The sequence below is a fragment of the Meles meles genome, chromosome 12 (assembly GCF_922984935.1).
Source record: "Meles meles chromosome 12, mMelMel3.1 paternal haplotype, whole genome shotgun sequence".
NCBI lineage: Eukaryota > Metazoa > Chordata > Mammalia > Carnivora > Mustelidae > Meles > Meles meles.
The window spans coordinates 43065894-43079059 of NC_060077.1; the positions used below are offsets into that span (position 1 = coordinate 43065894).

The window sequence follows — 13166 nt, forward strand, 5'->3', positions numbered from 1 at the left end:
AAAATACGAAACAGAGAGGGAGACAGACCTTAAGAGGCTCTTAACTATAGGAAACAGTGTTGCTGGAGGGGAATTGGGGTGGGGGAAATGGGGTAACTGGGTGATCGGCATTAAGGAGGACACTTGATGGAATGAGCACTGGGTGTTATATGCAACTGGTGAATCATTAAATTCTATCTGTGAAACTAATAAATGCACTATATATTAATTAAATTGAATTTAAATTAAAAAAAAAAAAAGAATTTACTTAAAATAATTTGGCAAGGGTATTTATGGCCAAATGTGATCATCCAGCTGATGATCCAGCTTAACTTGGTACCTGGTCTTTCATAGCTCAGCAACCGAAGGCCCATAATCATATGTTCTACTCTTAAGAACTGGTAAGGAGGAAAATCCAGTTTTCAGGGTGAATGTTTTGTTTTGGTCTGAAAATAATGACTTCCATTCCTACCACATGGTAACCCCTAGGGGGAAATAATGACCCCTATTCTTAGCACATAGTGTGGAACTTACCAGATAGGAACACCGAGTGGTTTCTACCATTTATTTGGCCTCATTTTTTCTCCCCCCAGCTTTTTAAATTTTTTTTTAAAGATTTTATTTATTTATTTGACAGATCACAGTAGGCAGAGAGGCAGGCAGATAGAGGGGGAAGCAGGCTCTCCACTGAGCAGGAGTCCCAAGAGTCTCCATCCCAGGACCCTGAGATCATGACCTGAGCCAAAGGCAGAGGCTTAACTACTGAGCCACCCTGGTGCCCCTCCCCCCAGCTTCTTATCAGAAAGTTTTATACATATTTGCTTTCTTCCTCTCTTTCTCCATTCAGTTTTTTATTGTTTCAAACCATTTGAAAACAACTTGCAAGCATTGTGACATTTCACCTTTAAACACTATGATATACCTTCAAAGAATAAGAACACTGTCTGCATAACCACAGGACCATTGTCATCTGTTCATATTTCCCCAAATGTTCCAAGGAAAGCTTTTTAGCTGGGGTTTTTTTTTTTTTTTTTCCAAACCAAGATCTCATCAAGGTTCACATGTTGCATGTGGTTCTTGTGTTTAACCTTTTTTTATTTAGAATAGCCCTGCCCACACACATACTCCCTCACTCCTGTACACACACCACTGCACCTCTTTCCCCCTCTGCACCCATGATACTGATCTTGTCAAGAGCCCATCCAATCCTCTTGTATGCTTTCTCACATTCTGGATGTATCTGATAGTTTTTTCCCAAGGTGACATCCCCATATTTCCTTAAACTGGAAGTTGGCTCTAGAGCAACACTGCCCAATAGAAATGCAAAGTGAGCTACATATGCTGTTTTAAATCTTCTTGCATTAAAAAAAAAAGGGGGGGGGGGCACCTGAGTGGCTCAGTGGGTTAAAGCCTCTGCCTTTGGCTCAGGTCATGATCCCAGAGTCCTGGGATCGAGCCCCACATCGGGCTCTCTGCTCGGAAGCGAGCCTGCTTCCCTTCCTCTCTCTCTGCCTGCCTCTCTGCCTACTTGTGATCTCTATCTGTCAAATAAATAAAATCTTTAAAAAAAAAAAAAAAGGTGAAATTAAGTTTAGTAATATATTCTGAGCTAGTAAGTCCAAACTATAATTTTAACATGTAATCAATATAAAAATTGAGATATTTTACATTTTTTATAGTAAGTCTTAGAAATCTGGTGTGTTTTACATATTTTTTATCACATTTTATATGCCTGTTTTAGACTAGGACACTGGTGACTTGTTATAGTGGGCAGTACAGGTCTAGAGGCTTAATTAGATTTAGGTTCAACATTGTTTATTTTTTGAGTTGAAGTTACCTCTAGGATATATTGAGTACTTTATCTAATATCTCATAATGTTCCACTACTAGTGATTCTAAATGTGACCACTTGTTTAAGGTGTTGTCTGCCAGATTTATCCATTGTAAAGGGTTTTTGTCCTTTTGCAATCAGAAGGTAATGCTTGGTGATACTTTGGCACCATACGACTCCCCTGTTTAGAGCAACCCTTCCCTCACAGTTTTAAAATAATGACCTATTTCTCAGTGCCAGTGATTTCATCAAATTTGGTCATGCCTATTCATATTCTAAGAAGACTTTATCATGAAATCTAAATGATTTAGGGGCTAAGATTATTCATCTAAAAGCACATTAAAGAAGTTAGCGTGTGTTTATTGTACAACTGTTATGTGTATAACACCGAATTTCTCTTTCATTGGTATGGATGCTTGAGAACCAGCACAGCGGAAAGGTTAATTGAAACCTTTAAAAATAAAATGCAGTTGAGACACCTGGGTGGCTCAGTTAGTTAGGTATCTGCCTTCTGCTCTGGTCATGGTCCTGGAGTCCTGGGATTGAGCCTCATGTCAGGCTCCTTGCTGAGCGAGGGAGTCTGCTTCTCCTTCTCCCTCTTCTCCTGCTCTCTTTCTCTTGCTCATTTTCTCTGTCAAAGAATATCTTTAAAAATAAAATATAGTTTGAGTCATAGTTGGTCTTAATTGTTTGTAAAACCTTTGTTTTCTTGAAGAGTTGTAAATGAAGAATAGCTTAAGTTCTTACTTTTGATGCATTTTTCTTATAAAAATAGGTGTCCACAAGAGAAGCCAGCACCAGGGACCTGACGATATTTACCTGGATGACTTAAAGGCTTTAGAACCTGAAGTTGCAGCCCTCTATTTCCCTAAGAGGTAGTGTATTTTTTAGATGTTGAAGGGTGACTAGCTGTGAAATATAGTGGCTGTTTCTAAATTAAAACATTCTGTGAAAAAGGAGCTAGGTTATGATGATCTTTAACTAAGTTGGATGATTGCTTCAGATTTGGGGAAATTCAGAAATTGTGTGTTGTTTGGACTGTAGTGATTTGAAACTAATAATTTACCTCTTTACCTATTATAATTTACCTATTACCTACTTATAAAGAAATTTTCAGTATAACGAGAAGAGGTATACTAGTTAAACCCTATGTAATGATTTACCAATGGTTGTGACTTTACATTAGCAAATCTTACAGTCATTAATGCGATAAAAGTTCATCAGCATATTCCATTTTTTAATGTTTTAAAGGTAATAAATCTTTATTTAAATACATTTTACCAAGAATGCCTTCACTCCTTCAGTGAGTCTGAGTTCCCAGGTGAACTTTGGCTGGGCCCAGTGAGACACCATTCCAGCTGGTGTGAGCCCCACATTTTCCCTAGAGCTCTCACCATTTGTCACCCCCCACCTCACAATTTTCCACTTTGAATAACTTTAAAACCTCAGATACAGTGTACTGTACTGTTCTCCTAAGTTCATTTCTATCCATAGGGAAATTCCATTATAAGACTCTGATTACAAAAATCAATTTACTTTTTCTCATGGAAGGTATGGTTTGAATATACTAAGTTATAGGTACACATAATTAAGTACTTAGAAATAAATTATCGAAAAACATATTTTGTTGTTTTTATTTAAAATGGAAAGATGGGGTTGATATGATATTTAAAATTTTTTATAGATATTTTTGGAAAGTCCTTAAAACTCTTTCCTAGCTCTCTGCCCTAAATTTGTCTTAAAATATGTTCTTCACATGAAGTAATAGTTGGGTTTTTAAGATGAAAGAACTAGAAGTGCTCCATGTTTTTTTATTTTTTTTATTTTTTTCCCATTTTATTTATTCCATGTTTTTTTAATAGGAAAGTTAAAATTTAAGCTTAGAATTAACCACTTTCTTTCAGATTTCACAGTCCTTATTTATTGATATTCCAAGGATTGATTTTTTTAGTTTCCCTTTTAAAAAATGGGGAGAAACTGATTGATTGATTAAAAAAATGAGAGTGAAATGCAATGAAACCTTACTATGCTGTATTATAATTTTGATTGCCTGAGGTCATTGCCCGTTCACCAAGTTAGCCTATTTCTGAGACATTTCATAAATACTTAAAGGTAGTGGGACTGATATAATGCTTATCACCATTTGTTTTGTTAATTGTCATGATCCATGTCCTCTTGATTAAGTATTCAGTATTTGTAATTATAGCTAAACATTGATGTAAGGCACACCGCTCTTGTAGATTTGGCAACATGTTGAGTCAGATGGCATCCTCCATGTATTTAGAGGTCACATTGGTTAGGATAACACCAGCTGCTCTGATAAAACACTGGACCTCAGTGGCTTACCACACAGAAGTTTATTTCTTGCTCATGTATTCCAGTTCTGATGTTTGCCAGATGCCTTATCCCCAGGGATTCAGGAGCACAGCTTTTCTTCCATCTTGAGGCTCTACCATTCCCTTAGGGCCTCCATAGGGAAAAGAGAAAGACTCACACAGGGGAGTTTTCAGGAGCCAGGTTTGGGAGGGGCACAGCACACCCCTTCTGTCCACATCTTAAAACTCAGTCATATGGTCACTTGGCCACATCTGACTACAAGGGGACCTAGCCATGGGCCCAGGAGAAAGCAGGGCCCTGTTTGTGTTTTACCCAGGGGTCAGCCTCGCTCTCTGATGCCAACATACTAGGTTTTGCTGCTTTACATCAGCTTTGGCTTTTTCACCATTTCCAGTGAGAAGAACATTCTGTTGATCTAACTAATCTCAATATTGTGGACTGGGTATGCATTGCTATTAAGAAAGAAAATTTCCAGAAACCTGGGTTGTTGGTTCAAATGCAAAACATAATAGCTTTGAAAAGTGCTTTCTATTTATGGTCTATCCATACTTTGCTGCCAGCTACTACTCAAATTTGAGTTTTTTTTCTTAAGATCATAAAGCTTCATTGGATCACATACATTAAGTATATTGGCTTTTTGAATAAAATAAAAGAATTTGAAACTTTTGAAACAGTTTTTCAGTGTGACATTAAATGTCCATTCAAAAAGCGTGGAGCAATAAGCATTCATGAATAAGAAACTTAAGGTACCATTTCCTAATCCTTTTCATTCAGATTTATACTTCATTACAAAGTTTCCCTAAGGATCATCTTCTAAAACCTGGCTTCCATGCCTTTACCATCTAGAAAAATGAATTAACTTCACCTTTAGTCCTGAACCTTTCTAGTGTAAGAATAGTTTGTTTATAGTTTATTTCTCAAAATCTTTGTTTCAGGATGGGTCAGTGCTCCTGAGAATTTTCTCTTGCTTAATTTCTTTGTTTTGTGAAGTAACAGATGAATTTAGAAAAGCCTAGACAGCTCTGAACTATAGTAATTTTCTACAGGATGTGTATAGTACCACCACTTTTTCTAGGAAGTTAGGATCAAAGGTTTCCAAACATCAGATTTTTCTTAATTACGCCGTCATTTTCATCATGGAAATGTAAATAAATGGTTATAACTCTTTTACTCCTTTAATTAAAATCAGAAAGCCTGTAGTTGAAAAGTTTGTCTTACTGGGAGTGACTGTAGTGATTTTTGTGACCTATTTACTGTATTCACTGTTAATTCCTCAGCAGTGCGATTAGGTTATTTTTAATGTCATTTATGATATGATCCTAAACTCTACCTAAGAAAAGCTATGTCCATAGGTCAGTCTGTTCCTTTTTTAATGGGATAAATTACTTGGTTCAGGCTCCCAGAGAACCATGTAGTAAGCTAGGAAAATAAGAAGTTGCAATAAGGCAGATCCTTTTCTCCCCATCTGCTGCCCACAGTGAATCGGACCCTGGCTCTCGGCAGTGGCCTGAGTCTGACACGCTCTCCGGCTCCCAGTCCCCACAGTCCGTGGGAAGTGCGGCTGCAGATAGCGGCACTGAGTGCCTCTCCGATTCTGCCATGGACTTGCCTGATGTCACCCTCTCCCTTTGTGGGGGTCTCAGTGAGAACGGAGAGATTTCCAAAGGTATGTTATGCCTTGTCTTCACTGGAGAAAGAAGCCTGGTCATCACTTGATAGAAAACCTGCTGGTCAGCCACTCAGGATATTAAATTCTTTAATGACCTTGTGCAAGTAACAAGTACCTCCCTTTAATATCAGATCTTCAGCCCCTCATTTAAGGTACCTCGTATGGGTTGACCTTAAAAATAAATGGCTTGGGTGAGTTGACAGTATCGTGGCAGGCGCTCATTTCACTTGAAGAGGGAGAATTCTCAGACTGCCCTGTTTACGAAGTGGCAAGGGTCAGCTCAGGCTGTGTCCATTTTCTCATCTGAGAAGTTGAAATGTGTGTGGATGGGGGCCCAGCTGCCCGGGAAAGCGCTGGGCCTGAGACATGAAAGTAGGGCCTGAAGTTGTGGAAAATTAATTGCCCGTTGAGGAAATAGTCTCTCTAGCAAAAAGTAGAAGGGGGTATTTTCTATCTTAGTCTTGAGACTTGGCCCTGGAAAGTACATTTGCTCCAGAGAAAGAAAGGATCTTTAGCAGAGCCAATTCAGATGACTCTGGGGTAGGTCAAGCAGTCGTGTGTGTCTTTCCCAAGTTCTTTGGCCTCTCTGGCTTTACCTTCCTTTGTAACCTAAATTCTTTATATTTTCTCAGTTTGGCTTGTGGCCCCTGATTGATTTTCCTCTAAGGAAAGATTTTCCTTCCAGGACTAGTATCATCTTTTGTATTCTCTGCCCCTCGGAACAGCTGACGTCCTGTGTTTGGCAGACTGGGTACCCTGAGCATTACAGTTGTGCTTTGCTGAATCTTTCTCTTTTTGAAGGTCACAGGGTGCTCATTTATGCCTCTTTCTTCTCCGTCTCTTAACTCTTGTTCATTTTATTATTTGCAAGAAATTAAGAGTCTGTTATGGCCAGTAATTCTTAGTCCCCATAAGCCTTCACTTTAAAAATTATAGGTGGGGGGTGGAATGGAAAATACACAATTATACAGACTAAAAAAATTACATTTTTTAAAAATCTGGGTAACTTAGGTAGAATTTGTTATTGGAGGAGGCAGAAATGGCAAGTAAAGTAATTAATACACATATCACCAGGAGGAGCAATCCTGGTGAGAAATTCTGTTAGCTTAGATCTACTAGAGTGTGGGTTTAGGAACAGAGCACACAAGTTCATGCAGAATCCTCATTCATTTCTCAAGAACTTGGGATTCATTCCTTGACAGACCCTAAAACAAATTCTGGTGCGTTTTTTAGTTTTTTTTCCTCCAAGCAATTATAAAATGTTTTGCTTTTCCAATGTAACATGCACTTAATACTGTAAGATTCCCATGAATATTCCCTAGTTTCACAGTTGCTTGCCAGTAAAGTTCGTTGTCTGTGCTAAGAATGAAACTGCAGTTTTTATTAGTTCTAGAGTGTGTGTGCACACACATGTATCTCTGTGTCTTCCTTTGTCTTGCCACATCTGTAATTTATTTTCCTAAAAGTCTCTGGCGTATCCTTCCTGTGTTTTTTTGTTGTTGTGGTTTTTTGTTTTTGTTTTTGAGGGAGAGTAGTTGTGGAAGAGGGGAAGGATAGAAAAAGGAAGTGTTCTTTCTTGTGCTGGATTAAAAGTGTCTGAGATTTTGCTTTTGAAGAATGTAAAAAAATTTTTTTTTTTTAAGGACTCATTTTATGCTATAGTTCCTTCAGTGTAGAGTATTGTGATAATCTCATTTAGGAATTTATGTAATCTCTAACCAAAGGGTCATTACTATTTTACATTGCAGAAAAATTCATGGAGCATATAATTACTTATCACGAATTTGCAGAAAATCCTGGGCTTATAGACAATCCTAACCTTGTAATACGGATCTATAACCGGTAAATACTCCTGCTTTTGTAATAATTCTGTAATTATTCTTGCAGCGTTTTTTTTTTTTTTTTTTTTCAAAGTGCTCTTTTTAACCGTTATAGTTTTCTTGCCATAAAATGTGCCATTTCTTGTAAATGAACTAGTGGGCAGTGAAATTGAAGTGAAAGAGAAGCCTCAGCCTTATTTTTCAGTGAAGCATCTACTGTCTTAGATATTTAACTGCATCTCTGCTCAGAGAAGTTTGGCTTGAAGCAAAGGTTGTTCAGGTTGTTCATGTGACCATAAATTTAGCTGATCATCTCACTGAAAAGAATAAGGAATTTTATGTTGTTTCTATGCCCATCCTCTTTTTTCTCTCCTTTCCTCTCTTCCCCTTCTGTACTCTCACTCTTTCCCTTCTCTGTGTAATGGTTTTGCACAATTTTTATTTCACACAGTTATTATAACTGGGCTTTGGCTGCTCCCATGATCCTTAGCTTGCAAGTATTCCAGAAGAGTCTGCCAAAGGTGAGATGATCCATTTCTTTTCATTTTTTTTTTTTTAAAGATTTTATTTATTTATTTGACAGAGAGAGAGATCACAAGTAGGCAGAGAGGCAGGCAGAGAGAGAGGAGAAAGCAGGCTCCCTGCAGAGCAGAGAGCCCAATGCGGGGCTCGATCCCAGGACCCTGAGATCATGACCTGAGCCGAAGGCAGTGGCTTAATCCACTGAGCCACCCAGGCGCCCCATTTCTTTTCATTTTTAAAAGTATCTACAGCATATGATATTTAGAAACATCCATATGTGCACATTTCTAAACTGGGCATATGGTCAAAGTTTTGTTTAAAATTAATTTAATATTTGAGAAGATCCAAAGAGTTCTGTGTGCCCACCCAAATTATCTCATGCTCAAAATCTAGGAAATTTGCTGGGCTGCCATATCTTTGCCATTTTTATTAGATATTTATACTGGTTTCTGGGTATAAAAGTTGGGAGATTTTGTTAATTATTAGCTAACTACAGAATGAATGAAAAAAATTCCTCGTTAATATGGAAAGAAGCAGCAGGAAGACCGTGGTGTGGCCACCAGAAGTATGGCATCAGTGTGATTGGGTCAAATTGTGGCTAATAAGCCTTTTAGGCAGAACCTGAAGGTTCTAAATCTGTGTATCAGCCTAGTTGGTCCTCAAAACTCATAAAGAACATGTTTTCCAAGGGTAGAGAAATGAGAGCAGCCCACCTGACAGCACCCCCCCAACCGCTTTTTTATAACCAGACCACCCAGCCTCCTACCACAGAACCACCACAGAGCTGTGCCACCACAAAAAAGAACTATCTGCCTTTCACTGGTGTTACAGATTCTAGAGTACTTGGGGAGGTATGGAGAATGTTGCCCACGTTCCATAATAAAGCACCATCCCACAGGCTGATGGTAGAAAGTAGTTGGGTCTTTGTGACAGACAGATGGCTAGACTGACCCAAGTTGATTGTTTCAGGCCACAGTCGAGTCCTGGGTCAAAGATAAGATGCCAAAGAAGTCTGGTCGCTGGTGGTTTTGGCGTAAGAGAGAAAGCATGACCAAACAGGTAACTGACCAGGAAGAGGTAATTTTTCCATGGGCTAAAAAGAAGTGAATCTTTGATTTATTCAAAAAACCTTTTTGCCACACACAAGAAAGTCAATTTGGGCTATTCTCTTACAATATTAATAGTCCCCATTTTTGAACAGTGAGATGTGGAGGTGCTGTGCTACATGCCTTATTTTGCCTTTCATCTTCACTGCAGCCCTACGGTATAGATGCTTAAGCTCCCACTTTACAGGTAAAGAAACGGGTGCAAAGAGGTGAAGTCACTTGACCAAGCGCATGGAACTGGTGAGGGATGGAGCTAGGGCTTGACCATGAGTCCAGCCCTAAAGTCTGTGCTCCTGCCACTCTGCTCACTATTTTACCTTCCAGACAGAAGCAAGAGCTTGTTCTCCTCCCAAGGAGGAAACGGCAGTGGCAGTCGTATCAGTAACTTCTGTTCTGTAGTACTTGTGTCCCTGGCGCAGACATAATGAGTATAGGCCAGTTGTATTCTGTGACTTGAAGTAGTGCCCTTTTGAAATTTTCACTTGTGGCTTTGTAGTAACAGCTTTTTGCATAGCAGCGTATGACTTCTGTCTCAGATTTCTTTCCTTTGGCACAAGTTAGAAAAAGGCTGTTTCTTAAGCATTTTTAAGTTGTGGATTCAGAAAACCATTTTGTTCATTCCTGGAGAGGGCTGCTGATAAGTTTTTACCTGTCAGTCGCTGGGAGGGAAAAATTGCACATTGCTATTATTATCTTGTTTTAGCTGCCAGAGGCCAAGGAAGGGAAATCCGACGCGCCACCAACCAGTGACCTGGCATCGAGCACAAAGGAGCCAGCCAGTGGCAGGTGGGGTGCTCTGTCCTTCCTCTGGGCTCATAGCCCTTGGGCTATGTAGCCATTATAATCAAATTGATTTTGACAGTTTTGTTTAATTTTTAGTCAGAAATGTCTTTCTCTAATGGACAGTCATGACAGTAAATGGCTTATTGGTGCCGCTCAGGTAGCAGATGATAACTTCTGCTTTTCTTTAAAAAAAAAAAAAAATTATCAGCTCAGGGGAGTGAACATACTCAGCACTGCTTTTTAAATGTCTTGCTCTGTTCCTGGAGCTATGGAATCAGATGCCTTTAAAATGGAGGCCTCTGGGCAGGGGATCTTGAGGAGCCTCAAGATGTGCGGTCTCTGGTCCCTGCTCCCTGGCTTCCTATCAGGTGCAAAAGGGAGACACCGAGATTTCAAGATGCACCTGGCCAGCTCAGTTGGTAGAACATGCAACTCTTAATCTCAGGGTCATGAGTTCTAGCCCCCTACCCCACCTTTGGGTATAGAGATTACTTAAAATTAAATTTTTTAAAAAAATTCCAAAATTGGTGTGGGTCCATTTCATTTCTTAGAAGTAGCACCCCTCTAGATATTTGGTTTGGCTGGCCCTGAAAGATGCCATGACATACCCTATTCTCATTCTTGTTCTTACACTTCCCCAAACAGATTCTTTCCTTCTCCTGCTCCAGCTCTTTAATTTAGGGGTTGGTCCAAGCCTGAGCATTCATTTTCTTGCTCTTTGCCCACTTTTGTTAAAGGGGTTATAGCAAATCTATCTTAATAGTTTTTAAAATCTGTGTAAGCAATTATATTTTCTACAGTTTGCATCTTTTGAAACGTCTGTTATTTTCAGTAAAGGTCAGTAGACCTAGTAGTATTCAATGGTCATAGCAGAAAATAATCAGCCATGGTCAGACTGTAACTGCTGGCTAGTCATAAGAGTGAGGAGGAGAATGGCCTTCTCACTTCATGATAGGAATACTCAGGAAACAGAGGGAACAACTCTTCTCATCCCTAGAATGGATTTAGGATCTCTTCATCCTAGATTAAAAGCTCTTCTTAGTGAAGTGCCCTGCTGCTGCTTAAGTAACTGGATTGCTGTTGAATAGGCCGGCTGAGGATGACTCATCGAGCGATGAGGGGTCACAGGAACTTGAAGAGTCCATCAAGGTGGACCCTGTTCCCACAGAGCCCCCAAGTCATGGCAGCACAACCTCATATAAGAAGTCTCTTCGACTCTCTTCAGATCAGATTGTGAGTCGTGTGTGATCCATGTGGTTTATTTTAGTCAGTTTTATTTAGTCAGTTTATTTTAGTAACTGTTTAATTAACCATGCTTCCTCTTCTGTCCCACTATCCCCAACCCTGCACACAGGACATGGTGTGTGCTCATGTAAACACTCACACATAGTAGGACAGCATCTTCCTCCCCTGGGGACCTCCTGGGGCACCTGGGACCTGGCTTCTTCTGCCACCCCAGACGTCCCAGTTGAATCTCTGGGAATGAGCCAAGGGAGCTGTATTTTCAACCTGTTTCCCAGATGAATCTTGCCCGGCCAGCCCATCCCTGGGCCATACACTGTCTTTTAGGAGTCACAACAACAGAGAAATACCGTTTTCTTACTTAGATGCAGTTTCCTCTTTCCTGTTTGTTTCCCACTCCTTTCCCCCTGTTTTCGGTTTGAAATGGTCTTGCTATGCCCCAGGTCTGTCAGGTATGGAGGAAGAGCAAAGACGTCTGGTTTCTTGGGGGAATCAGAAAAATCGCTTAGAATTCCGGAACGTCATTCAGGCAATGGTTCCTTTAGCCTCTTCTGAGCAAGCTCTCCATGCTGTGCTGGGCAGGGTGCATGCCTGTGCAACAGAAACCATCCTGCCTTGAGCCGAGGCCCTGAAACACTGGTGGTGGTGATGTAAATATTCAGACTCTGTTGTAAATTCTGTTTTCATCTGGTTTTTTCCCTTTTATTACAGTAATTGTATTCATGTACTTCTTTCCATTCCTTACACATCCCCCTGTCCACCTGTACACACACACACATACACACACACTCATATATTTAGGGATTAGGATCCTTTTTTCACTTAACATTATATTTTAGCAGTCTCTCAATGACTATATATTATTGGAAACTGATTTTTAATTGTATGCCATCAAAGTGATACCCCATTTATTTTATAAATTATCTGTGATTTTCCTTATTCTCTTACTTTTTACAAAAGGCAAAACTGAAGCTCCAAGATGGCCCAAATGATGTTGTGTTTAGTATTACAACCCAGTATCAAGGTACCTGCCGCTGTGCGGGAACCATTTACCTGTGGAACTGGAATGACAAGGTCATCATTTCTGATATTGATGGAACGATAACCAAGTAAGCACGAGCCCATGGTAGGCAGCAGCAGTCAAGGTGCAGGCTGCTGTGCAGTAATGGGTAGGATCAGGGGGATCCCTCCGATGAATGGAGTCATACAAATTAACATTGAAGATAACTTTTGGAAAGATTTAGTTATTTGGTCTCCAAGTTCTGGCATTAAATTTTTTAAAAATAGGAAGGTGTTGTGATTAGGGAGGAAGAAAAGAGGATACGTGGTTGTAAATTATCTCTGCAAATGAACATCTGGCTTCTACTTTTAGAAGTTTAGAAGTGGGTGGGTGTCCATGCAGGGGACTGCCTTGCTGTTGCACAAGCCATGACAAAGGTGCGTGTATGGATTGGATTGTCCCTGGACCCTGCCTCTACCCAGTGTTTTTTAGCAGCTGGCATTGTAGTAGGAAAACACTTGGCTTTGTGTGCTTTGTTTCTGATACCTTTTCCTATTTCTGCCTTCTCAGGTCTGATGCCTTGGGGCAGATTCTTCCACAGCTGGGTAAAGACTGGACTCATCAGGGTATAGCAAAGCTCTACCATTCCATCAATGAGTAGGTATCCCCTGCCCCCGTGTCCACGTGCTCATGTAGCCTCACACAAAGAAAAGCATCGCCACCGTTTCTGGAACATGAGCTGTGTGCTAGCCATTGTGTTACATGTCTCAGCTGTCTCCTCTACACCGCATAGTGCTGGGAGTTGCAGGCACTACCTGTATCTATAGTTCTAGCTATCCTGGGGGGGGGGGGGGGGCGCTTTACTTTAACAGGAGAG

The 13166-nt window shown here is 40.1% G+C and overlaps 1 protein-coding gene across 5 annotated transcripts in view; it reads left to right on the plus strand.

Moving 5' to 3' along the window:
• Nucleotides 1-13166, plus strand: part of LPIN2 (lipin 2) — a 93964-nt gene that overhangs the window by 74999 nt on the left and 5799 nt on the right. For all 5 annotated transcript variants that reach the window (XM_046024069.1, XM_046024071.1, XM_046024070.1 and 2 more), the window contains exons 8-16: nt 2586-2685; nt 5626-5813; nt 7565-7658; nt 8088-8157; nt 9128-9217; nt 9968-10050; nt 11136-11280; nt 12250-12398; nt 12860-12946. In XM_046024069.1, coding sequence (XP_045880025.1) covers nt 2586-2685; nt 5626-5813; nt 7565-7658; nt 8088-8157; nt 9128-9217; nt 9968-10050; nt 11136-11280; nt 12250-12398; nt 12860-12946 — 1006 coding nt within the window. The remainder of the gene's footprint in view (nt 1-2585; nt 2686-5625; nt 5814-7564; nt 7659-8087; nt 8158-9127; nt 9218-9967; nt 10051-11135; nt 11281-12249; nt 12399-12859; nt 12947-13166) is intronic.